Source organism: Hoplias malabaricus, chromosome 2 (genome assembly GCF_029633855.1).
Source record: "Hoplias malabaricus isolate fHopMal1 chromosome 2, fHopMal1.hap1, whole genome shotgun sequence".
NCBI lineage: Eukaryota > Metazoa > Chordata > Actinopteri > Characiformes > Erythrinidae > Hoplias > Hoplias malabaricus.
Genome location: NC_089801.1, coordinates 66,381,942 through 66,409,567, shown reverse-complemented (window position 1 = coordinate 66,409,567; position 27,626 = coordinate 66,381,942). Strand labels below are relative to the sequence as shown.

At 37.7% G+C, this 27,626-nt stretch overlaps 2 protein-coding genes across 4 annotated transcripts; one reads left to right on the top strand and one right to left on the bottom strand.

Moving 5' to 3' along the window:
* Positions 1–446: 446 nt before the first annotated feature.
* Positions 447–26,503, bottom strand: ubac2 (UBA domain containing 2). 3 transcript variants are annotated; one of them, XM_066660252.1, is made up of 9 exons: positions 26,291–26,503; positions 25,420–25,547; positions 23,119–23,238; positions 22,877–22,983; positions 10,750–10,873; positions 9,725–9,772; positions 9,135–9,386; positions 4,604–4,735; positions 447–2,853 (listed from the first exon to the last, which is right to left on the bottom strand). In XM_066660252.1, exons 1-9 carry the CDS (start codon positions 26,319–26,321, stop codon positions 2,746–2,748), a joined length of 1,050 nt encoding a protein of 349 aa, XP_066516349.1. In that variant the 5' UTR covers positions 26,322–26,503; the 3' UTR covers positions 447–2,745. The 3 variants fall into 3 exon arrangements, with proteins under 3 accessions (XP_066516349.1, XP_066516350.1, XP_066516348.1); XM_066660251.1 differs by having other exon boundaries at positions 450–2,853; positions 4,604–4,738; positions 26,291–26,499; XM_066660253.1 differs by lacking the exon at positions 9,725–9,772 and having other exon boundaries at positions 449–2,853; positions 4,604–4,738; positions 26,291–26,500.
* gpr183b (G protein-coupled receptor 183b) lies at positions 15,017–18,826 on the top strand. Its single transcript, XM_066661481.1, has 2 exons — positions 15,017–15,151; positions 16,758–18,826. Exon 2 carries the CDS (start codon positions 16,773–16,775, stop codon positions 17,904–17,906), a length of 1,134 nt encoding a protein of 377 aa, XP_066517578.1. The 5' UTR covers positions 15,017–15,151; positions 16,758–16,772; the 3' UTR covers positions 17,907–18,826.
* Positions 26,504–27,626: the final 1,123 nt, after the last annotated feature.

Below are 27,626 nucleotides of genomic sequence, written 5' to 3'. Positions count from 1 at the left end.
TTAAATCAATAATGCATGTTGAAATTATGGTAAAAATTAATTTAAAATTTAGAAAGTCAAAGAACTGCTCTTTTATTTTGGATGATAATTTTAGCATGAAAAAGAATGGTTTGGTTAATGCTAATGTTTCAAACGTTTCTAATGTTTCTAACTAAGCCCCATCCATTTAAAAGTCAGGAACATCCCATTCAGTTTTAACATTAAACATAAACCAGATCAACACTTCAGTGTATCCATTAGAATAAAGAAACTCAAACAAGGACTTTAGTTCCAAACAAATTTAAATGCTTTAACATCTGTTATATAAATCAGTTATATTTACTCTTAAAACTTAAGTTATTAAAATTAATTCATGTAATGGTACAAGTCAAAAATTTCGACACAATTGTCATAGGTGGTTCTTAGTTTACTGTTTTCAGTAAAGCTGAAGAGTGAAATAACACAGGATTAGAAGATATGTATTAGTATAAAAATGTCTTAAATAAACCTTATTTTTGAGATTATTTGTAGAGTAGCTGCCCTTTCAAGCTGCTTATCCATTTGGCACAGATGTAGTCCAGTGACTTGTTCAGTTTTTAAGGATTTTTTTTTTTAAATACATTTTGCACACAGAATGTCTGTATTTTTTGCATTTAACGCTTTACATCAAGCTGTTTATGTGAAAAATGCATATTCAGTTGTGTCCAAACTTTTCACATATACTTATATATATATATATATATTTTTTTTTAATCCAAAATTGTTTGCACTCAAGTCACACTGATGAACTAAAGGGGCCGACAGTCATTCTCCCTCTTTTACACACAACAAACACAAGGCATTTACACAAAGATTCATATACACACACACTGCTCTGAAATACACTCATTAAACCATTGCATCATTGGTTATTCATTTTGATTGGAAATATGGTTCCATTTCAGTCATTAACCAACATAGTCACAGTTAGAACAGGGACAGTTTGAGGTCAGGGTTAAAAGACAAAGCCTAATTTTCAGCGTATTAAAGGAATAAGACTGGTGTTGAACCAGGCAATTGCCTTTCTGTCTTTTTGTGTGTGAGAATGTTACTAATTTCACCTTTAAAGGGTATTTTCACTGATATTTCAAAATATGTACATTCTTAAAGGGTTAATATGTAAATACAATTTTTTATAGTGGTTTGATGTGAAATGCTCTGAGGTACATGGCAGACATCAGGTAAAACATTAATTAGGTTTTTAATTATTTTATCATTATTTAAATGAAAAATCAGAAATACTATAATGATTCTTCTGCACTTTATACAACAGTCATTATGACACCTAGTGACAGGGATGTATCAGATTCTGTACTAAATCCATTTTAAACCTGACCATCCTGATGCAGAGGACTGGCTTTGTGAAGCATACACTGGCTCATTTAGGGACTGTAAAGCAATTTGATTTTTTCTTGAGCAGCAGTTATGGGGAAAAAATATCACTTCCCTAAATACTTGCTTCAATTACTTATTAATACATATAAAATAATACATATAAAAGAGAAACTGTAGATGGCAAATGGCAAAATCAGTTCCTATCAACTCACCACAAGCATAATTAAAAAAAGTCCTTTACATAATCAACCACTTCACATAAAACCACTCATTTATTTACAGCGTACTCAATGAACTATGTAGAAATATAGAAAATTCAGTGAAATTACCCTTTAAAACCTTAGTCTTGAAAACACTGAGGTTCGAATCTTAGAACCTATGCCTTGCGCTACATGCATTCTTCTTGTTTCACAAACCCAGTACCACACTCTTCATTAAACATGCTCTTCAGTGGATATGATTTGTTTAAGTCCAAATCCAGAGGCTATTTCACAATGCAGAACTTTAGTTAACCCCTCGTTTATCACCAGCAACAACAAAAGCATTTTATATGAATTATTCCTGACTTTAAGACTTTTTTTTTCCATTGTTCTGATTAAACTATTGAAGTGTGAATTCTGTACAGTAACTTAGTTCTACATTTGTTCTTGAATGTAAAAGAGATTTATTTATGAGCTGAATTTGAGAAAACATTGTTTTTGTGGCCTGGATATATTAGAGTATGTAATTTAAAAAAAAAATGATCCCATGTGGGGTGGACACTAAATAAATGTATCCATTCGTAGACTTCAAAAACTTTGATCCGGTATCTCATGTGTTATGTGTTTAATTGAAATAATTAAAAATAATAAACAATAATCTTCATTAACACTTTTTGCTCTTTTGGTGGTAAAGTTGACTGTAAAATCCTGCTTTGAGAAGTAAACCCAGGTCTAAGGCTGGATCTTACAATCTTAGGTCTCCCTTTTAAGTCTTCAATCAAATTGCTTTGCAGTTGTCATGAGGCTATATGGAGTTGCTGAGAAGAAATGTACCGAAGTCCAGGCAGAAACCGGGAGAAGACGAGGCCAGAGAAAGCCCTGAGATAACTGAGTGACCCTCCACCGCCATCTTGGCTCCATTCTTCACTGAAGTCAAATAAAAAAAAAAAAGCATGGAAGCACGCCGGAACAGTAGCTTTTGGCTTAGCAGCTTCAGCAGCGTCTCACCACCCAATTAGGAAGCGACATCATAGGCTCCTTAGAGTTCCAAACCTGGCCAGTCTTTCTGTTCTTCCCTTCATTCCACCAAACCTGTGGTGTGGCCATGGTACCAGCACTTCACGTCTGTATGCATTTTCTAGTCAATGTAGTTCCACGCCTTCCTTCTCCGTCTATTACCTCAAGCTCCACCTCAGTGCTGAAGCAGGAAGTAAGTGGCCATGTTGATGTCATTGTTGGATGCTCTTAGAGCCTCCTGGGCATCCACTCTGGAGAAACCCATCTCCATTAGTCTAGCAACCTGTGCAGAAATTAATTACTGTGAATCAAAACTGCCAATAACAGTCAGGTAAAAAAGGACAAAGGTTCATAACTGTTTAACTATATGATACATTATAGTTCACTTTTAGAGACAACTATAGTGCAGCATTATTAATCGCATTTTTACTGTCAGCGCATTGATTCTCCATGACAAACATTAATAAGGACTGCATTCCAGTACATATGTGCAGCACAAGTAAAGTCTGATCAGAGTGTCAAAAACGTAATGTTAGGAGCAGTGTTTAATATTAGAAAAGTAGCAACTTCCAGTCACTAGGGTTTAGTTCTGCAGTAGATCAAGCATTCAAATGGAAGAAGCTGAAGTACACAGACTTGGCGGCACATATAAGACTGTTGAATATAGGTGTTAGGTGATTTGTAGCCAAGTGTGCCACATCCCTGCTTGTGCAGTTCAGCATCAGGGGCTGGTAACTAAGGGCAGCTGTGAAGGAGTGATCAGAAACAGATGAAAGGTCTAGTCAGTGGTTGTGGATAAGGAGAGCAAAGATCACTTGGGGAAATGCCTTGTAGAGATGCTATTGTGGTTGTTGGTGATGTAGCATGTAAAGTTCACATGGAACTAGTGGCATTGAGCATGCGTTAACGGTGCCAGTGGGGCTAGGTACAGCTTTAGTCACCAGGGAGGCCAGTGTGATGGTAAAGGGTAAGGTAGGACTGCAAGCCTGGCTTGGAGTAGGGTGGGTCTGGGATGCCTTCTGGAGGTATCGTGGGCTTAATTCAGTAAAACACCAATGAGATGAGGTATGTACCTGATGACCCCTGTGAAGGGCTAGTTATACAGGGTGGGTCATTTATATGGATACACCTTAATAAAATGGGAATGGTTGGTGATATTAACTTCCTGTTTGTGGTACATTAGTATATGGGAGGGGGAAAACTTTTCAAGATGGGTGGTGACCATGGCGGCCATTTTGAGGTTACCTGAAGGCAATTGTCTATGCTGTGAAGATACGAGATGTGCAGCACTTGAAATTACGGATACTGGAAGCCTGTGCTAGCATTTCTCCTGCGATGTTGCTATCAGTGTGTGAAGAGTGGGAGAAGAGGGTTGCATTGACAATCCAACACAATGGGCAGCACTTTGAACACATTTTATAAGTGGTCAGAAACTTGTAAATAGCTCATGAAAGAATAAAGTTACGTTAAAACCAAGCTTTTTTTTTTGTCAAATTCTCAATAAGTTTGATGTGTCACATGACTCTCTTCCCATTGAAAAAACAAAAGTGGGATCCAAAATGGCCGACTTCAAAATGGCCACCCATCTTGAAAAGTTTCCCCACTCCCATATACTAATGTGCCACAAACAGGAAGTATTTGGGTATTCATGTAATGAGCTCAGTGAGTAAACAGTTGTTGAAGATAGCTGGTTGCTGATCGGCTCATAAACGGCCACGGTGAATTTAGTGCTGAGGTGTAGGATTCAAACAACAGAAAATTTGTGGCTACAGGTAGGAAGAGAGTGTGTTGGGCCCTATGTGAAGCTCTAATGGATTGGCATAGGATATTTTCCATCTTATACTCTGTATGTTTATAATTCTAAAATTTTGAAAACAAATATCAAAATCAGGTTTTGCACTTTGTCAAAAAGTAAAAAAGCAAACATTTTGGCTGGTCATCTACATTTAAGGGAAGGGTGAGTAAAAATAAAAATGAAAAACCGATTAATATTTCATTAAAATGATGCTACTGTGTTGGAATTGGTCCCTCACCTGTTCCTCAGCCACCGGCGTGTCAGCTGGTTGTGGTTGAGGGGGCTGTGGAGGGTGTGGCTGAACATGGGGTCGATTCTGACCTCTGTGTCTCAGTCCAGGAAAAAACCTGTTCCAGTTAAGCAGTCCAACCTCCTGTCAAAATAGGGAACAAGACCAAAAAAAAAAAAAACAGACTTATCTTTAATGAAATCGCTAGTCATTTGAACTTTTCAGTTGCATGAAAAGTGTGTAGCAAACATTTCCACTTCCTTCCCTTGTAAAAGGAAAGATGAAGTATCTAAAGAAAGAACCAACATGTCTCAAAATGTTACAAAGTTTAATGAAAGTAATTTTTGTCCTCATAAAGCTTAACAAACAGTAATTGCTATCAAATTGTTTTGATGTATGAGCTGTCTTCAATTTGGATTTAAATCTGACCCTGATTCCTTAACAGAAATGTGATTTGTAATGTAGTGTGACTGTGAACATTTGATAATAATTTTGATAATAACACAGCTGTACAGCAATGTTAAGTAGCTTCATGCTCCCTAAAATTTCTCACGTGTGTGTTCATTGCTTCTGATTGTACTATATTACATATTATGTTGTTTATACTTTGTTTATATGTTGTTTATTCTTTGACACATTCAGTGAACTGCTGACATTGATGATATATGATCATATTGACATCTCATACTATAGACCAGTGGTTCCCAAGCGTTTGTTGCCATGCCCCGCTTTTGTAGATGAGAATATTTCCACGCCCCCGCTTTCACCCCCACACCTATTGACACACGAACATACCTTTTACTTCAAATCTCCACTGGAATTTATTTATACATTCATAGAAAAACTGCAACTACTTACAGAAAAAAAATGTGATTGTGCCCAACAGTCATTGTCAAACATATTTGCTCCTAATTGATTCCCTGTGGGTATTAAAATTGACATATTTAATATCCACATATCTTCAGTGACTGGTATGAGCTTGCTTTGAGATATGCTTCATCATATCTTCTTGTTTTCCCTTTGGAAGTTGTGGCTTGAGAAAAAATCATCATTTGCTGCACATTTAGCTCTCACAAACTTGTCCATCTTTTGCTAGCAGTGCTCAAACCTGTGTAGCTCATTTGCCTTGCTGCGCCCCCCTGCAATAGCTCCGCCCGCCACTCTGGGAACGACTGCCCTAGACAAAGTTGTTAAATAGGTGTTGAGGGATTGATTGCTGCCTGCTAAAGGCAGTCTATTACACTATGTCTAAAGTATGTATACGTAATTCAAAGACATAGTGTAATACACTGTCTTCAGCAGGCAGCAAACAATCGCTCAGCACCTTATGCGTTGTGTTTCTGAAACCTAGAGGTTTCCAAAAAATAAGGCACATCAAATTTTATCCGTACTTATTCAGAGTTTATAGTCAAGAAATGTGTTTGTGTACATGTGGGGCGGAAACTAACCTCTTCCTTTGGTTTAATAAATCTATGTGGTTAAAAAGAAGAAAAAAAATACTACAAACCACCAAACAATCACTAAGAAAAACAAACTGCTGAAAGCCAAATGTAAAACCTTCCACTAACAAGCAGCATCTAATTTATTTTATTGAATGAACAATGAGATAAACTAGTTACTTGACCTGTAAATATAAAACTTCCCTGACACATTGTTTGTAAAACAGTTACCCTAACACTTACATGCAAAGTACTGTTTGTACTGGTTTATTCAAGTGTGTTTTAAAACCAAAAGCTTTCTGCCAGATATAAAGACTTACACAAAATGCCTTGTATGCAAAAAGTGTAAGTTTTGGAAGTTATAGCTTAAAAAATGAAAGGATGATATGAAACTGTGACTCCTAACAGTCATGCAGACCACAGAGATGGAAATAATCAGATAAATAGCACAGACAGCTTTGATCTTTGAAGGGCTGGATAACATCTTGTGCCACTTTAGATAAAGATCAGAACAATGTGTTTTTCTCTCCATCCTTCAACTGTGAGAAAACAATCCAACACTTCAGGTTAAATATCCTTGCAGATTTTTAAAAACTGATCACAAATTGAAAAAAACTGATTTTTATTTCTTTCAAATATACAATTTTTCTTCTTATACTAGGCACTGAACAATGGATAAAGGTTGTTTTGACTGGAGATGACATACGTGAAGGCTAATGTCTGGCTTCTGTAGTGTGTTGTGCACTATACAAATATTAGAAATTGTTCTCTAGGTTTTTTTTTATAATTAATTAATTAAATTTTTTTTTTTAATTAATTAAATTAATTCCATTTAATTCTATTAAATTTTACATGTAGAGGCAATTCTTTTCAATGTCTACGCTAATTTTCCTTATCACACCAGTAATTCTTGATCTCACACTTGAAAAAATTATTTTTGTATTTGAGCATCATAGAAAATTAGACAATCCATAACTTGTAAATCTACCCACGTTGTTTATGTAATCATTTGCGCTTGTTTTTCATTGTAATTTTCAAAATCATTGAACAGAATCCACAGACAGAAAGATACATTTCATGTTTTCTGTCACTTTAGATCTGCTAAAGTTGGGGTGCAAAAAGGTGAAGGGGAGATCAAGAAAAGATTTATTATTACACATAAGGCCTGTGATTTGTGAATCATCTTTGTTCATTAATATTACGAATGAAGATCTCAGTCCTTTTTTTTTTTTTTAAACAATTTTTAAATTATGTTTTTTATTTTGGAATGCAACCTACTCAAAAGGGGTAGGCTTATACGGTTGCTACCTGAACACTGATGATAGCAAATAGTTAAACCTTAACACAGTTTGAGACTTATTTTATATAGCAATTGATGGAATAAACAAATTGTTTACTCAACTTTGTCTCCGTTTCCTTTGCAGTTTAAAGTCAATATTTTGTTGTGTCGGTTTTGAATGTACATTGCTTTACACAACTTCAGCAACCTAGAGTGGTGTCACACATGAAAAGATGTGCTATGTTCAGTGGTGTATTGATGCTGTAAGCTTTGGTTTCACATTGCAATTTAGTGAACGTTCCATAGACCCTTGCATGCTACACCTAACATCACCTATGTGGGCTGCATACCCATACATGACATTGATTGGTTTGTAGACAGAGTTATGTGTGTGTTGTTGAAACCACGTGTGTGAAAACAAATAATACACAGCAGCTCATCAACAGCATGCCACAGCTGAGTGGTTACCAGCTGTGACGGAAATCCATTGAAGTGACGGAAAACTTTAATCACCGTGGAAACATATTGTTCCATTATGTTTCGAAAGCTGGAGGGGTGGCCGTGGCCGAGTCCCAAAAGAGGTTCCAAAATGCATGTCAGTCCAAAATCAGTGATCAATAGAGATTCCAAATTAACTCCGCATCCTTAGACCCACCAACCCATCCCAAAATTCAGAAGTAAAAGAAGAAAAAATCAAAAGCAAAGACTGGAAAAATGCAAACAATAATAAGCAACAAATAACTGCAAGGTGTAATAAAGTAAACAAGTATCTTTTAAAAACTATATTTTTGATATATTTTTGTTTTGCATTCCTAAAATATAGAATTTTGATCTTAAGTATTTTGTTTGCAGATTTACTTTTGCTTTTATAAACTTTTTGACATATAATTCACTCCATAAAACCAACCGTTATATGGCATGTTTGAGAAGTCTTCCATATTCTAAATCAACACCATTATATTCAAAATAATTGTCTAAATCAAGTGAAAAAATTGGATCTAGGAACCTCTGACAGTAGAATATACTGTTTGGTGACAAGCAAATTGTTGAAGAGCGAAGATGACTGATCCAATTTAAACATATGAGATTAGTTTCAAATTATACAAATCTCTATGACACTCAACTGTTAATCCAACCATGAACTATGAGGTTCAGAATCATAGTTCTGCATAGTTCTTGAATGAGTCACTTTACCTTCCATTTTGAAAAGTGAACATGTACATTAGTGGGCGAGCTGACTTCCTTTTGTGGTTTACTCTAGAATTTGTCTAATAGCAACACTAGCTGCTTGTGTCTTTAAATCCAAAAAACATGGCTAATACAATTATTTCACATTTTAAAACCCCATTTTATGCACTGGACTTGATAAGCTTGTTTTGTGCTTATTAGAATGATATGTACATTACTACTGTTCTGATGAGCTGCCTTGTATGGTGCCTCATTCTAAAAGTAGAGGGTGGAAACATACAAAATTTCAGACACCTTTTAGACCTCTGCATCCTGTCAAATCCATTTGCTTCCTTCCCCCCCATATCCTAAACGCTACCTCTGTTACAGACTGTAGTTTGAATTGGTGGGAGTACGTGCATGCATTCATGTTTGTAACATCACACCTATAGTTAATTCAATGCTGCTTTCTTTTCATATACGGACTGGTGAGTGAATGCTATGATTTTGAATGGTGTATTTTAAAAGAAACAAATAGCAAAGACTATGTTGGATTATCCCAATAGTGCCACGGTACCATTATCCTACTAGCTTTCATTTGTGGTGTTACAACATTCAGTACAAATATCCCAGTGCACACTTCATCAGGCCTCACCTGTTGTTGATGCTGTGCATTCCTCCTCAACTGAGCCAACTGAGAGAGTAGGAGCTGCTGGTCCATCATGTCCATGCGCTGTTGCCTCTGAATATCCAACGTGGCCCCCATGCCAAGAGGAGACTCAGCCCTTGGCTCTGTGCCTGAGAACAAAGGCTCCAGGACCAAAGAGCCACAATAAGCTAACCACTGGGGAACCTGAAGGTACCGCTGAACCGCTAACACATTGTTATAGTAGAGCAGCCCAGACATCTACAACACAACAACAAAGGGTACCATGGTAATGTAATCAAAGAATTGATGGTTAGAACTGCTGTCAAAGGGGTGATGGGTTGAGTTGCTCTGACAGAAGGTAATCAAACTATCAACAGATCAAAAAAAATAATTGCAGACATCAAAGCTTGGTATGTTTTAGGGCGGATGTTCAAAAACCCAACATACCTCATAATTAAATGTAGGATGAAGTTAAAATCTGAACAGGGATTTCAGATGAGCAAAGCAGCTTACTCAGAGGGGTTTTTTTTTTGTAAAACATTTTTGTTGTGAGCAGCTAAAGATATTTCACAGAAGTTTTATTTTTTCAAACTTACCACTCCGCCAAGAGCAAGGACCCACATGTACGCACTAGAGGTGAGCAACTGTGAGAGAGATAAACAGATAAGTGTGGGTTTTTTTTTTAACATTGTATTTTCTTCCAGAAAGTGATTTGTGTATTCGCAGCACAGACATGACAAAAAAGATCAGTTGCTGGAAAATAACGTATCAAGAAAAGAGGCGCGTCAAATAGGTCTAAACCTGTATTTTTCTGTTAGATGTTAAGTAGATATAATAAAAAAAATAAATAAATCAATAAAATGTGTGAATGTAGGCAGCTAATTAAATGTGAAATGTTGTACAGAGTCAAGAACACTTTAATGATTCATTACTGATAAACTTTAATGTAATTAATTGGTAAGACTCCAAATGAATAATGACGGATTAGTCTTCAGGCCAAAATAACTGACGTATAATATAACAAACATTATATCACTGCAAATTTGCAACTGTTTTGATGTTTGACACATATCAGGGTATGCACATATGCAGGATGTGTTAAGTCTGAGCAAAGTGTAAAGGTGAAATCAACCAAAACTCTATAAGATCTCTATACTGAGCAAGTGCAGGACTATTGTGTGATGTTTGTTGGTTTTCAAATGCAGACACCCGTGTCAAATTAGAAGTTTGTACTTCTCGTTAGTGTCACAAAAAGGAACCATTAAGAATCTATAAACACTTGTGCATAAAGGTCTCCATGAGGTTTAATCACATTCAGCAAACTTCTTCAAGGTGGATAAAGAAATATAAAACAAATGCTGAGAGATAATGAAAGGTGGTGTGTGGTAAATGTAACAGCAGCTACCTTTAGAGTAATGTACAATACTTAAATTTATATCATATATACGTTAAATGCAAACGAGTTTAAATAATAATAATAATAATAATAAATAATTAAGAGCACCATTATTAATGTGTTTTGGTTCCTTAATACGTAGAAATGCTAAAACAAATGTACACACAAAGCAATGTAACAAAGCTACATGTAACATTTGCCCCTCAAATTCCACCTTCAGCTCACCTGCAGGCCTACAATGTAGACAAGGGATTTGTTGGTGATGGAGATATAGCCCAGCAGCTGGGTGACCTGAACACGAGGAATAGTATAAAAGAAAGGCACAAAGAGGGCAAAGACTGGACCCAACCTGAAAAAAAAGAGAGAAAGAAAGAGAAAAAGACAGATATTTAGTTTTTTTCTTCTTCTTTTATGTTTTCAAGGATATATAAAATCAATAAATGCTCCAAATTCAAACTTTTTTATTTATTTATTTATAGAACTGGATCCAGAATGGAGCTTCATGTTCTCCTGTCTGTCAAATCTCTTCATGTAATAGTTCAGACATATGTTCTGAAATCATATAACCTGTACTGTGTGGCCATTATGCACTATTTATAGCTACAATAATAGACTGTAGTCCACCTGTCGCTCTGCAGACATTGTAAGCTTTATTTTTTTACCCTGTTCCTCAATGGTCTAGAGCCCCACAGGACCACCAGAGAGCAGGTGTTATTCAATGATGAATCATTTTAAGACTTGCAGTGACACTGATGTAGTAGTGGTGTGTTCGTGTGTGTTGTGCTTGAACAAATAGATCAGACACAGTAGTGCTGCTGAAGTTATTAAACCCCTCAGAGTCATTGCTGGACTGAGAATAGTCTGCTAACCAACAACATCCAGCTGGCAGTGTCCTGTGCAGGAACAGATGAGCTGCTGTCGCTGAATTCACATCTATAATGTGGACCAACAAGGTATGTGTATCTAACAGAGTGGACAGTGAGTGGACACACTGTTTAAAAACTTCAGCAGCACTACTGTGTCTGATCCACTTGACCAGCTCAACACACACTAACTCACTACTATCATGTCACTGTAGCACAATCTAAATCATTCCTGCTCTGCGGTAGTCTTTTTGAGGTCTTCGTCACTGAATGTATACAGTGGCACAGATGGATTACATTCTGTAATTGTTGAAGTTCATAATGCACCTGTGAGGTCTGTGGAGCTGATAAAATTGTCTGTAGGAACAAGGATCAAATTTTAATATTACGGTTGATGGGGGTATGGCCAATGTATTTATGTATTTGCAATGTTATGGTATTTTGTGTCAATTTTGGCCACTTTCTTTTGATATTAATTATTAATAAGAAACACTGGGCAGTCAGAACTTACACCCCCCCCCCCAAAAAAAAAAACAAAAAAGAAGAAGAAAACCTCAATATGAGAAGCGCAGCCACACCTATACCGCTCAGAATGGAATCAGCCTTTTTTTAACCTTCAGAAACATATTTGTCCTTCCTCCGCACACTTGGTCTACAAAGTGTGAAAGCCATGAGCCTACTCCCCTACACAAACACACAAACAATTATACCTATTACCCTAATGCTAACCTTACAGTTAAACGTCACCCTTATACATGACTTGACCATATAATAGAATGATTTATGTTACTGGGACATAAATGTGAGTGTGTAAAGAGATTTTGGTCCACACTCTGGCACTCAATCTCTCTCTCTGTCTCATGCGTGCGCGCACACACACACACCCACACACACCTCAGAGAGGGCAAGCAAAGCGACAGCAACACAGATGTGTACCACTCTCAACCTGTCTTGCACTCACACACACACATAGACACTGAAAAGGGAACCTGAAAGCAGTTGTAGATTGGGGTGAGTGGCTCAGGTCTAACGTCTGCTGGGGTCATTCAGGTTTTTCACGTCACATGGTGCCCCCATCCCCATTACACTGATTATTTTTTTCCATTTGTGTTAATAGCCATTTAAGTCAGCAGCCTATTTTCAATTCCATGTTAAAAAACCCCCCTCCTTTCACAGCCTGACTGAAACAAGGACTAGAAGCTCATTTTAATCTGAGAACAAAATCACCGAAAGTCAGTATAACTGTAAGCAGAATACTTCCTCCAATCAAAAAAAAAATATATATATATAAATAAAAAAATACAACTGTATTTGAGAGACATGGAAGGGATAGTTGTAAACTATTATATATCCCACTTTGTTTTTCCGATTAAGTCAACTTTAAAGAACAGCTTGAAGAAATGAAAAATCTCATTTACGTGAGCTGCACTATGAAACTATGACGTCAACAAATCTTCACTCTGTAGCTGTTTTGTAATAAGTCAGAATAACCTTTTTCCTCAGCACTGATTAGAATCATTCAGGGCCAAACAGCAACATGTCAGCAACATGTCCCTACATTACAGGCACCCCCTAAAGCCACTTGGGTGAATACTGACCTACAGTGTTTGCTGTTAACCAATTCTAGCTCTAAAACTGAATTGAATTAATCAAAATTGGCACTCAAAACAGGTTTTGTGTGAGTGACTATTTGGGTTAAGTGGAAAATCATGTACATTTTAATGTTTTTGAAGTATCCCATGAACCATAAGCTTGAACACTTTCAGTTTCCTACAGCACAAGTGAATAGTGCAACATTTTAAAGTTCCAATTAGCCAATAAACCCTGACTTAAATGTATTATTGTGTGTGTGTGTATAGATTTTTTCCTTGTTTGTATGTTTTTGGGGTTTGCAAAATAGTTCATTTGTGGGCAGAGAGGTCAATAATACTGTGAATAATTTTCTTCAAAATTTGTACGATACAGCTGATGCTATTATCCACCACAGACAAGTAAGCATATGTAGTTTTGAAGCCTTGCCCTGTGACTTTAACAAGTACAGCATGGTGATCCTGCCTAAACTGGGTAAACTGGCCTTGGACAGTGGTGTTAAACCACACGCACATCATGATTACTGTTCAAATACTTTAACTTAAACTGTAATTAAAATTCTTAAAATAATACTCATTCTGAAAGGAGCGGACACAAAATGACACTGAAATTGACAGGGGGATGCCTCAACTGACCCCAGCCATATTTACATTCAATAATGTAATAGAATGGATACTTAAGAAAAGGGGATAAACAAAAAAGGTTAATATTTTCAGAAATGACTATCACAACCTATAAAACACATAACAGTGTGTGACTGATCCTGTACAAATGCTGCAACTGGATGGAAGAGGAAGCCTGGCTGGCTGTTTTTGTCATAGAGTACAGACCAGGTCTGTCGGCTAATATAAATTTAACTTGCGAAACGATGCCAGAAGACGACGTCTGGATGACAGCGGTTTAGGTGGTCAATAATATCTGCCGGTTTGGTAAATTTAACATTTTAGTGTATTTATTTTTAATCTGATGTAGGACTGTTTAAAGTGTGGCTTGTGTATCTCATCAAATGGCCCAGAGAAAATGAGCTGAATGGCAATATGGTTGTTTATATTGTGCAAACAAATCTGAAATTATTCTTGTGCCACAAAAAACCTTGTAGGAAATCTCATGTGGTGAAGTGGGAGGAAATCAAGTGTTAACATATGAGTAGGTGATATGGCAAAAACAGCTAAAAGTCACAATACCTGAAGATCTCTGAGAACTGAGAGAATATTTACTTGAGGGAGTTACTGAATGTGTAGGAACTGGTACAATACATGAAATGCTAAGGAAGGAAGAGGAGATGATCAACAAGAGACCTCTGGTTTGATCCCTGGTGATGCCTCAGCTATCAAACACCAGGGTCCAATAAGCACTATAGTTACAAACCTGCAGTTTATAAAAAGGAAGAGAGCGTAGGGGTATAAACACCATAAGCTTCTACTTGCCTGCCCACTTGATTCTGATAGGTTGCAGTAAGATGATTAGTGATGGTACTTTCCAAAAAAGATGGCTACTGACTTTTGTAAGACATGGATATTATCAGATACTACTCAGAGTTGTAAAATTTCCAAAACTTTATATTATAACCTTTTTGAAATTGTTGCATTTATTTTCCAGGGAAGAAAAATAACCACAAAGAGGAACCAAAAGGGGGAGGTGAATTACTAATCCTGATATTAATCAAATTTCCACTTACGCACTTATAAATAACACTTTTAAACATACAAATTTTAAACATCACTATAAATTTCCCCTATTTACGGATTCAATTGACATTTACGAGTGCTGATCTGGATCGCTTACACCTTAGCCAAAACAATTCAACAGGAATAAATGAAGAAAAAAAGTTCAATATAATGTCAGAGTCTGAAGACTGAGTTTCACTTCTCCATTAAGTCTCATGACAATAGAATGGAGGAGGATGAGAAAAAAAAAAGCGAAAAAGAGAAAAGGAAGTGCTGCAGCGATGACAGTGACAGTTTCACACTTCTGCATTTGAAAAAAGAAAAAGATTAGTTGTGATGAGAGCTACAGCCACGCAATAAGAGAGAGAATCAGAGAAAGCAAGAGAGAAGAAAAAAAACAGACGCAAGAGTGTGCGAGTGAAAGAGGGCACACACAAGAGAGAGGGTTGTGTGCTGAAGAGAGACCAGTGTTTCACGACATTAAATTCATTGCATCTAAGCCTTCTGGTGAGTAAATGACTAAATCTAGAGTGTGATTAGATGAATTTGGTTCTCATTTCATTTTTTAAAACTGTACATTTACAAAAGGGTACTGTGTTAAATTTTGAAACTAATTTTTATATATTATTTTTAACCTTTGGAGTTTAAATAATTAAGACGTTATATCAAACTGTACCTATAATGATCAGCTGAAAACTTTTGAATTTATTGCACTGCACTTCTGCAAGTAAATGGAAAACAACCAGAATAATTAAATTAAAGAAACCAAGCCATAGTCTTTATTTGTAAACATTTACTTCCATTCATTTGTGATTTTTTAAATTTCAAATGATAGTCTAAATGCTGGCCAGCTATTATCCTGTGTATTTATCAAAGAGTCTTTGTAAAAACAATCTGCTACTGAATGCCATCCACATTGCGGTTTTTTATGTGTGTGTACAAGACCAGTGACTTCACTGAGGCTTTGTGTTCGGGATCTTTATAGAAGAAAGGGATCTGTTACTTTGTCTATTATAATTTTAAATTACACTGATTACATGTTCCGCGTCTTAGGCTTTCTGAATTAATGTCTTTTTTAATTGAATAAAAATATGTTTACAAAAAGTATGCTCCATTCTTCTTATTGAAGTGTATTAATAGCACAATAGTAAGATCATAATCCTACCTGTAGGGAATCTTTTTCTGAGTTTACAAGTGAAATGGGTGGGAAATATGACCCCACTAGAGATTACCATGTTTTTATTTCTAATGTAGAAATTAAAATAGCATAAACAAATTTTAATTCTGCTCAGTATTTCCTTTTTAAAACTATTAATCAGTAAAATCAGCTATTTTCTTAATTGAATTACTTCACTGTGTTAAAAACGAAAGCCGGAATCACTCGGTGGTTTTAGTTTTAAAAACAGAATTGGACCTTACCTCATAGAATAATTTCTATGTAAGTAGCAGTTGAAATATTGGTCGGAAATTTACATATTAGGTATATACCCACTCGCCCACCCAAATCATTCCGCCCTAGTTTACAGTCATTCCAAAATTACATTTTTTTTCTTTATTTCATTATGTTTGTATGTCTAGCTGCAGGATTTGTCTCAGTGATCTTAGAGTTATATGCTGTAAAACATAACAGCACAACACTGTTTCTATGCTAGTCAACCTGAATTCATTTCTTTTCATCACAATGCCTAATGAGCGTGTACATCAATCAATCAGCCAAAACATTAGAAAATTACTTACTGAATCAACTCTCATTGCCAGTTTTATCAGTTCCACTGACCATACAAGTGCACTCAGTAGTTTTACAATCAAAGAAGGTAGTCCATCTGTTTGTTGAATTTCATTGCCCCCTTCCAAACTGTTCCTCAGTGGTCAGAACCTGCATATGCCCCCCAAAGGACCACTACCGAACAGGTATGATTTAAGTGGTGAATGATTCTCATTGCTGAAATGAAAGTGATGTGATTTTGTTCTGTTAGTGTGTGTTGCACTGGTACACACACTGTCCAGTATATAAGAATCTGACTAAAAGTAATATTATATTAGTATTATTATGCTTAAAAAATTATATTAATAATCTTATAACAACAATTACCATGTCTTTTTCCTCCCCCAGACTCATCGAGTGACAATGTCTGAACAGGATATTAACAATACCTCAACAACTATCACAGGACTGAATTGCACCAACTTGTACGACCACCGTCCAGTGGCCCAGGTGCTGATGGCCCTGATCTACTCTTTCATCTGCTTGCTAGGCCTTCTGGGAAATGCTCTGGCCCTGCATGTGATCCGTTGTAACTTGACCAAACTCAACTCCACCACACTATATTCCGCTAACCTGGCAGTGTCCGACCTGCTCTTCTGTCTAGCGCTTCCACTGAGGGCAATCTACTACAGCCTGGGTTTCAACTGGCTCCTGGGAGAAACTATGTGCAAGCTAACAGCACTTCTTTTCTACCTGAACTGCTATGCTGGGGTTAATTTCATGACTTGCCTGGCTGTGGACCGCTTTATGGCTGTGGTGCTCCAAGCGAGGCTGAGCAAATTGAGGAAAGTGCAGAATGTGAAGTACATTTGCATGATCGTGTGGCTGGTGGTGTTGGCACAGACACTACCACTACTGGGCATGCCTATGACCAATAAGGAAAGTGATGGTTTAATCACCTGCATGGAGTATCCAAACTTTGAGAATGTAAAAGGCCTGCCATACATACTTATTGGTGCAGTGGCTCTGGGCTATGGTATTCCATTGGGAACTATTCTTGTTTGCTACACATTCCTTTCCCTCACACTGCATTCAGCTGCTAAGTCTAACCACTTGACAGAACGTTCTGGAAGGACTCGCAAGGCCAGAGGAGTGATTGCCGGAGTGGTGCTGGTGTTCGTAGTGTGCTTTAGTCCGTACCATCTGGACTTGTTGCAATACATGATACGGAAGCTTGTCTACACTCCCGACTGTGAGGAGCTTCATGCTTTCCAGATTTCCCTGCACATCACTGTGTGTTTGATGAATCTCAACTCTTGCCTGGATCCCTTTGTCTACTTCTTCGCTTGCAAGGGCTACAAGAAGAAGGTGCTAAAGATCCTAAAGCGGCAGGTCAGCACTTCGTTTTCAAGTGTTGGACGGACATCACCGGAAAGTTCTGGCATACACGATAATCATTTGCATCATTCCCGCAAAAAGACTCGCCATCACAGCAACAACATTCCCCTGAACCCCACTGGGAGTGGTGATGAATTGCAAAAAAAATCTAATGGGTGAGGGTATTAAGCCATGAGTTGAAAACAGTAGGAGTTACTGGCAGATTATTAGTCCCAGAACGACAAGAAGAGTGAGAAGTTGTAGGGCTATGAATTGGGGCACAACAAATCAGTATTTAACACCTAAAAGAATTACCATGAAGCATGGTCAAACTTAGGGATACATGGTTTTGTCAAAGTTTACATTGGTAACATTGTACAGACCCCAGTCTCTCATAAAAAAATTCCAAAACATTCATCTCAAGAAGAAAAGAATGATAAAGTGAACTAAGGATCTGTAGTAGAGTGGGTTAGCATGGACAAAACATTGTATTCTAATCTGAAGTGTGAGAAAACATCAGTAAACACATAGCTGAGCTTTTAGTCTTTGAAAAACATGTGATTAAACGGGTCATTATCACAAACTGAAATTTTAGAGCTTTGTTTTAAATCAATGGTCTACCAAAACTATTTAAAATTGTGTGATAGAGGGGTGGAAAAAAAGTTTATTGTAGGACAGAAAAACATAAAATGCTAGAATATATGTGAAACATTTAAAAACTACAGTGGCCGTGAGTGTAAAGAGTTAATACAAATACAGCTCTCACAAGCTACTGATTCTCTATACTATATAAACCCCACTGTGGTTTAGCAGTTTGGTAGATCTTGGAGCAGACTGTGAATAGTGATAAAATCAAGACTAGCTTTAAGTGTTATGTTTTTTAAAATAGCTAGATTAACTCCAAAAAAGGCTCTACCTTTTTCAAAATGGTCACAAACTGTAAATGAACTATAAACAGAAACATGACAATAAAATTTGGAAAGTAGCTCTACTGTTTGACTTTGTGGTCAACACTTGTTTCGTGTGTTCTACATTTCAAGATACAAATTGCCAACGTAGACTTGGCAGTTTGAAACAGTGATACAGTGTCATGCCACATATATATATATATGTGTGTGTGTGTGTGTGTGTGTGTGTGTGTGTGTGTGTGTGTGTAAACTGTGACAAAAGTGTTTCCTGAAAAAGTATTGTGATGATGCAATGTCAAGACAAAACAGCAACATCAACTTTGAACTCAAGAAATGAAAAACGAAAACAAGGACTGAGTAGGACTCTAACCACTGAACTAGAGCTTTAACCTTTATAAGACATCAACCTTACACTTAACATATCAAACCAGTAAAACAATGACATAACCTCCATGTATGTAGCTGATTGACACCCAGAGCGCTTAGCCTGCTACAACACTGAAATTGAACTATACACAATAGCAAGAACAGAGAAAAATCAGGATAAAAAAATGGATTTTACCTGACTTTATAGTAGGGCTGGCCCCGAATATTCGGCTATTCAGATATTCAATCGGTGGGAATTCAGTTTATAATTCCGAGATTCAAATATTTTTTTTTATTTTTGGATAAATGTGGCAATAAAGACAACCCACCACTTCACGTGTGTTCAGCCTTGTCAATATAAAAGTCTTGAATTAAGTCTAAAACCTACTTTCAATGAAGTATGACAAAGATACAGTTCATTTTGTCAGCTTTACATCCCAAAGTAGAACACTTCCACAAAGCTCTGGTTTATTCATGTACACCCTGTGGCCTTAAGGCCTTAGCATAATTGTCTGCAAATGAAATTCACGAGGGCTGGGCGAACTGAGAGTGCCTTCGCAATGTTGGCAAGGTCGCATACTTTCTGCTGTTTTGTTTTTGCCTGTCGCATACTCTCCTCTACTGCAGATGCTCTGAGAAATTCTCCTCAAAGTCGTCCATAATTGTGTTGTGACACGACTCTTTTGTACTGACCAATGAAAAGCTTTGTCGCGTGGTGTTTATACCATGGAGTTCACCCACCTTCAGTGTATACGGCATGATGGACAAAGCCCCCCCATGATCTATGTGGTTGTTCGTTTTTTCCTAAATTACATCAGATTTTTTCGCTTAACCTAGGCAACGTTGTCTCCGCGAGAAGTATGCTGAAGCCTTTAGGGGGAGATGCAGTACAGCCAGCACTGTTAAAAGCAGGCACTGAACACTGATTTTCTGAACAATATGGCTGGCCCCAAGTATTCAGGAACTCAGATATTTTACCATTGGGTATGTATTCAGATTCTAATTTTGAAATTCGGATAATCACTTTTACGGATAAATGTGTTTCTCAATGAGTTTCCTCCCACGGTCCAAAAACACACGTTGGTAGGTGGATTGCCGACTCAAAACTGTCCATAGGTGTGTGTGAGTTAATGTGTGAGTGTGTGTGTCGCTCTGTGAAGGACCCACCTCGACCCTGAACTGGATAAGCGCTTACAGACAATGATTGAATGAATGAATGGTTGTCAATAAATGCAACCCACATTCAGGCTCCAGCAGTAAAAACTGTGCTCTCCCAACTTCACCCGTATTCGGGCTCATCAACATAAAAGTCTTTGTGCAAATGAAGCCTAAACTCAGTCATATAAAAAAGCCCAACATGCTGAAACAACACACTTACAACAAAGCGAGGTGAAGCCATAGTTTATATTGTCAGCTTTGTTCCTGAAATTAGAGCACCTCTGCTCAAACTGGTTAAATTGTGTATGCTTTGTGCCCTTAGTTAGCAAGCTAGTTAACAGGTTAGCAAGAATAGGTAGTGAGCAAGACGGATATTAAAGCAGATTTTGTTAACAACAACAATATACACCACTCCACTCCCTGAATATTCAAATATTCACAGAGTATCCCAGAGCTCAGAAGGCCTAAAAATGGTATTTGGGACAGTCCTACATAATAGACAAACACATAGGCCATTGTGAGGTTAAATTTTATGTGGATGTTAGCATTCGCTTGCTACTTAAAAAAAAAAGATATCAGGTAGAAAGAACATTACCAACATTAGCCTTGTGGCTTAATAAACAAAAAAGAGTTTTTGTAAAATACTGAATATTTGTCTACTGAAAGTTATGTATAGGATGTGTCCAATCACCAAGATGAAGAATAATTTAATGCAAAAAATACAGATTTTGTTTTTTAAGATTTTAACTGATCAATAGTAGAAATGGCAACAACTATGTGGGTGCCCAGTCATAACTTATACACCCTATTACTACCATTGCTATGACTATACTAAGTCATTGACACACTTTAGGTTGGCCATCTGTTTGAAAACATATACTACACATTGCAAAACATTAAAAAACGTAGTTATTAGTTTATAGCCATAAATAAGTTTTTTTTTTTTTTAAAGAATTGCATTTGCCTCGATTTTTGGGTGAGACTTCCTGTCCCCTTTGTCTGTTGTGTTTGCTGGAGCTAAGATGCAATAACAGCATGGTCAAATATAACTTATGATGACCTGCTTAACTCTAGCCACAGGTAGCCACAGATAGCCACAGATTCATATGATTCATAAATCTAAATACATTTTTTTATATATAAATATGTAAAAATCTATTATCATCACTGATTAGGAAATAATTGTTAATGTATATTAAACAAATTATACGATTATAACTGGTCTCTAATTTTCTCAGGGAAGGAGGGAGAAACACAACATGGGCGATCCATACATTAAAACACAGAGGAGCTCCTCTGATATAATACAATTACACCTGCACCCCCATGGGAATTTAATCCTCCTGAATCTACTCACAGTTTTACTATAAAAAGTAAAAATAATAATATATAAATAAACAAAAACTGTTGCTGTTGTCAATGTATATTAGCACATAATATGGCTGGCAAAGGCCAAGTGAAATATTGCACAAGAATGTCTTGAACAGACTGAGACCATCAAAACTCTGAATATGAGAAGGATATGATAGAGAGGAAGTTGAGAAACTCTCAGTGAGATCATCATTCGGCTTCAAAGTGTAATGATTTTATCTGGAGAAACTCTGTGAGAATTATGTAGGTGTGGTTCCCTGGTGTCTTAATGATATACTACCTGCTTTGTTCTAGGAATGTGTATGGACACCCAAGTACATGGTTAACTATTTAGATGCCAGTATTCGAATACTAAAATAACTATTTGAGTATCCGTTACTACTGGATCGTGTAAAGATGAAGCAACTCTAAATGTGTCTGCACTCTACTAAAATACAGCACTCATTTAGGTCCATGCCTTCAGATTTAGGCAGGACACTTAGAACTTACTGGGTTGTTGTTTCACAGCTGGTGTGGGTTGGTAGGACCTCCAGATCCCAATATTAATGTGCACTTGTAATAGACAAGTGCTTTTAAAAATATATATATACAGTGGAACCTCTACTAACGAACGCCTATACTAACGAACTTTCCAAGGTACGAACCGGGCATTTGAATATTTTTTGCCTCCACCAACGAACCATGACTCTAGAATCGAACCCGAGCCTCCGCCGAGCCGGCGGCTGGAAATGGCCACCGACCCCAACAGGCGAGTCTCCCAGCGCGCCCAGACTTGAGTGAGCTTTTGAGATTAGCAAATTGTAGCTTTAGCAATTAAGCATTAGTGTAAATAGCAGACATCGAAATTCGTGCTAAGTTAAGCCGTATCTATGCTTTGTCTCCCCACATTCACCCGCCTACTCTCCGTTATTCCACCCCCCGTCATACAGCCAGTGCCTGTGTTACTGCTCCAGCCAGTCGTCACGTCTTCAAGGCAGCGATGTGTAACCACTTAAAACTTTTTTATTACTGTTACCACTGTATTTCTTTTTTATTTTTAGTAGCGCTACATGTATTTTTTTTTTTTTTTACTAATTTGAGAGTTTTGTAAACATATATCAGTGCAAAAAGGGTGACTTTCGGGGTGGGGGCTGGAACACATTAATTGCTTTTCCATTATTTTAAATGGGGAAAACTGACTCGAGAAACAAACGTTTCTACTTACGAACCGGGTCATGGAACGGACCAGGTTCGTAGGTAGAGGTTCCACTATATATACATGTTCACATTAATGTTAAAATAGCACTCCTAGCTAAAGTTAATGTCATCCACCCAAGGCAGCAGACAAATATCTGCAAAGTTACTCACAGTCCAGCTGGCAGCACATCCACCGGAAGTTCGAAGCAGTAGTGAAGGGCCTCTGCCAAAATGAAGTCTAGTAATCCAGAGAGAACCCAGGTTCCAAACAGGAAGGACTGACATGTATAAATGTATTAATAGGTTACAAACATGAATGAAAGAATGCTGCCAAAAGAACAGTACCATATAGTTATTTTACATCTAATTTAATTGTGAAAATAAAACAAAAAAGACAATGTGGAATGACTTACTGCAAATTTACGACTTCCAAACCTCCTCTCAAATATACGAAAGTTGTAGATGAGCAAACTGCTACAGAAAGTGTCCTTCACGTCCAAACAGGTCAGTCTCCCACTCACCAACCTCCACACCTACAATGTACACATACACACTGTTCAATCTTCTCCCTGATGTTGTGATTTGTTGCCAATTTTGACCAAATACTACAGAGGTTAAAAAAAAAAAACAGCAGCAATCTGTAGAATACATTTAGGGGCTGAATGGTGTAGAGAAAATATCCAACAGCAGATTTTCACACCAATACTTCTACTAAAAAATAAGCTAAAATTAACTTCTGTAAGTTAAAAGCAAGGCCTGCTTTTTTGTTTGTTTGTGTTGTAATGTTGACGTTTGAGTGCTAATGATCTGTCTAACACTTCTGTCAGTTCACAAACTCTATGCTATCGGGTTAAATTTAAAATCTTACAACATTTCAGCCTGTAAAAAAACTCCTGCTCTTAAAATTTGAAAATGGCATTACTGTAAACTTCCATTGTAATATAAAAACAAACTGTCACTCCTAAATCTTCTGATAGTGATCATTTTCTTTAAAAATAAATAAATAAACAAATAAAACCACTCTCGTAAACATGTGTACTGCTCAGATATCACAGAGGGAAAGAGAATTGAGACCTCTTTGAGATATATTTGGTTTTCCTTCAGTTGGAAGCTATGGAATGGGCAATTTTCTTTTTACGGTGTAACAATAATAGCAGCATTGATTTGAATCTAGTATGAATCTGCGATGTTAATCATTTTTACAGCCTTATGGTAACTGATGAGTGACTTTAATCAGACAAGGACCTGCACTTTGTGTTTTCTTCCACAGTGTTACACTAATAACTGCAATTATTTGAACCTAGTACAAATCTGGAGTTCGTAGATTTTGTATTCTAACTGACGTATCATATGTATTCTAGTAATTTTATTCCAGTGAAAATCTGCAATTCATTTCCTTTTTTACATTTAAGGCTAATAATCATGAACAGCCTATTTATGAGTTTAACTTGCTAAGCTCAGAACTCAAGTCAAGATGTACATCGCCAGTAGCAGTGTGCCCCAATTCAATGAATAAGCAGATCTGTGGGCAGATGCAACCCGAGTGCTAGAGAGAAGTTTTGTAACTGAATGTATGCTGTGGTGCAATCGTGATGTGAACATCCAGACTTTTGTGACATTTCAGTTAAGAATTAGCTTTGGTAACTGGGGGAAATTACAAACATTTTATCATCTACCAATCAACCAAGTTAGAAAACAGGTAAAACTAAACCATGACCCCGGTGTAACTCAACCCAGTTATTAGGACACACTAGACATTCCAAAAGTTCTTGTATCAGGCTTTCAGTGTTTGTAATGTCTTAAGGTGGTTTGTGAGCAGGGACAGTGTAATATTTTGAAAAATATTATGTATGCACTGAGGGATGCACCGATTTTTTATTTTTTGGGCCGATACGATAACCAATAATTAGCACCATGGACTAGCCGATACCGATAATAACCGATAATTTATTATCTTCTTGTACTTAAAGCATATTCACAATGGATTAAAGCAAAACAAATTGTGCATTGTGGTGTCTGAGAGTATCTTACTTTCGTTTTACCTGCTGTGTGTGTGTTTGCACCCTGAAACTGCACATTGCACATTTACCAGAATAAACATTAGGTTAATGTGATGCTCCGGAGCAGCTGCACACGAGCTACTTATAAGGGACATTGTAATAAAATATTTTCAGCGCATGGCCACATTTTTACGAGCAAAGATCAGGTTAAACAGAGCAAAACAAACACGACAAGAGGAGAGTAGTAAGAATACTGATGAAAAATATCAAAAACAGGGGGTATTCTAAAAAGGGGGATAATGCTGCTGTTATGTTTGATTCTTGTGGTATTTTGACCAAAGTTTATCACTGATGTTCAAATAAAGACTCCACAACTTTTTCACTGAAAATGGTAGAATATGTCCCCTTTAAGTCAAATGCTACGCTTTCTTTTTTTTTTTATTCTACATAGCTTTTAAATTTGAGGATTGTTTCCGGATTCAAATTAATAGGTGCTTGGGGGCGATTCCACAGTTAGCCAGTGAACTTAAGCCCAAAGTCAAGCCTGTCCAATAGGAACAGGGCTGAGGGTGATACCCATTGGTGGCTAACTGTGAAACCCTCCTTTATGGAATACCCCCTTGGTCTTGTGGGATTAACTGCCTGTCGGGGTTACCATCCACCAAGTGGACAGCCTTTGTAATATGGGTTCTGATGTGAAATCCGAACTCTAACCTGTTTATGCTGCTTCACAGCCTGAAGGCTGTAAACAAACAACTTTTGGTACTGAGGCAGGCCCAGGATCAGCAGCATGGTGAGAGCACCAGGAAGTAGCAGCAGACCTTTGGACAGAGGAGCTTTATCTGTAAGACAGAGATAGAGAAGATGGCTGCAATTCCTGATGAGGTGCTACACAGTAATCTCCTTCACTGTCTGTGATCAGACTAAATTCAGCTTCTTTAGTGGGCATCCATCAGACAGCTTTAATAATCTCCACAAAAAACATTATAAGTACATCATTTTGAAGCAGCCACACATGAGCCTGCTTAGGATGTCCAGTGCTAAGAGTTGGCTAGAGGGGTATAAAACCTCACAGCACGGGGCTGTGTAGTAGTGGACAAGGTTGATGATGTCATCAAGGCATAAGAGAAATTACTGTTTTTATTAATAAAACCTATAGATACGTATACTATAGCGAATTCTTATAATGAGTTAATTCAGCTGCTTTGATTCACCCACTCTGACCACAGATATTAAACTCCAGTGTGTAAAACGAAATTAAATGGGATGCTGTGGAGCAGCTGTACATGAGCCCAAGGTTACAGTGCCCAGTGTCACGGGTATGGCATAAAGCCCCCACGCTGGGTAAAGACAAGCATAAAGGTGACACAACAAAACAAGACGGCAGGTGAAAATAAGACAGGTGTGTTCAAGCCTGGAGCAGCAGAAAGGACAGACGAGGCCATAATAATCTGGCAAATGTCTAAAATGAGGGTTAAATGTGGCCCCGAGTTATTTCTGAGGAACGTCAGCTCTGTAAATTGCTCGTTGTTGAGGACAGACTGGATAACGCTGAGGAATGAATGGCAGACACAAGGCGACTCACACAGCCCTCTGGAGCCGGTACTGGTGAACATTTCTCCCGACTCTCTTTCAGGACGTGCCGCCGAAAAAGAAGCACCGCAAGAACTAGGCGAAAACACCGATTTTCATATCCGTAAACTTAGTAAAAGTTAAAACGAATGAGAGGAAAAAGGAGAGAGGGGAAAGGGTGTCGGGGACGGCAGCTGACAAGGGACAAACTCGATGTCTGTTCCATATTTCGCGATTTCGAAGTAGTTACAGATGCAGTGTCCCAAATGGATGCACACTCAGCAAAAGTCCTCCTAGGAAAGTGTATTGATCTTGTTTCGAAGGTTCTCTAAGTGAAAGCAAACTTAGGTAGAAATAATGAACGTTAATGGCGAAAAAAACTACAATATATACGATATTTCTATCTTAAAATTACATCATATCATTGTCTGTAACCGTTAACCCAATTTAGGGTCACGGTGGGGCCGGAGCCTACCCGGCAACACATCCTGGAGTGGGTGCAGGTCCTTTGCAGGGCGACACACACATTGAATTACACCTATGGACATTTTAGAGTTAGCAATCTACCTAGCAACGTGTGTTTTTGGATCGTGGGATGAAACCGGAACACCCGGAGGAAACCCACGCGGACACGGGGAGAACACACCACACTCCTCACAGACAGTCACCCGGAGCGGGAATCGAACCCACAACCTCCAGGTCCCTGGAGCTTGATTGACTACGACACCACCGTGCCGCCCCATTTAAATTACAGCTTCAAAGTAATTATGACGCTTCACTGAGCTGTAATAGGAAAAATAGAGCCTCTGTAATTGTGCTCAGCGCTGGAGAAACTGCACTGTGAAACCTTTGGAGGAGGGTATAAAACCACACAATTCCTTCCCCCCTCCACACTGTTTTCAGTTCACTCCTAAAAAACGAACCACACTAGGGGGAGCCCCAGGAACAAAAACCCAAGTCTTACCTAGTGTTCATATAAAGATTGTTTATATGCCTCCAGTAGCGGTATTAACATGGAAAGGCATCGGCATCTTACGTTCGCGTGACACTGGCACATGCCAGTAACATCCGCACCTTACGTACGGGTGACAGTGGCATCTATTTTTTTTTTTTTTTGGTGACAGTGGCATGTGCCAATGGCATCGATTTTTTTTTTGACAGTGGCATGTGCCAATGGCATCGATTTTTTTTTTGGTGACAGTGGCATGTGCCAATGGCATCGATTTTTTTTTTGACAGTGGCATGTGCCAATGGCATCGATTTTTTTTTTTTTGACAGTGGCATGTGCCAATGGCATCGATTTTTTTTTTTTGACAGTGGCATATGCCTCTGTTTTGCGCAAATGCCGA

Bases quoted from the DNA above. Each gene is read 5' to 3' on its own strand.
- gpr183b (XM_066661481.1), top strand. From the start codon at position 16,773: ATGTCTGAACAGGATATTAACAATACCTCAACAACTATCACAGGACTG.
- ubac2 (XM_066660251.1), bottom strand. From the start codon at position 26,321: ATGTTCACCAGTACCGGCTCCAGAGGGCTGT. The intron at 9,387-9,724 runs GTAAGTTTGAAA...GTTGTGTTGTAG, and splicing joins TCCTTGCTCTTGGCGGAGTG to ATGTCTGGGCTGCTCTACTA. The intron at 2,854-4,603 runs GTGAGGGACCAA...ATTTCTGCACAG, and splicing joins CGCCGGTGGCTGAGGAACAG to GTTGCTAGACTAATGGAGAT.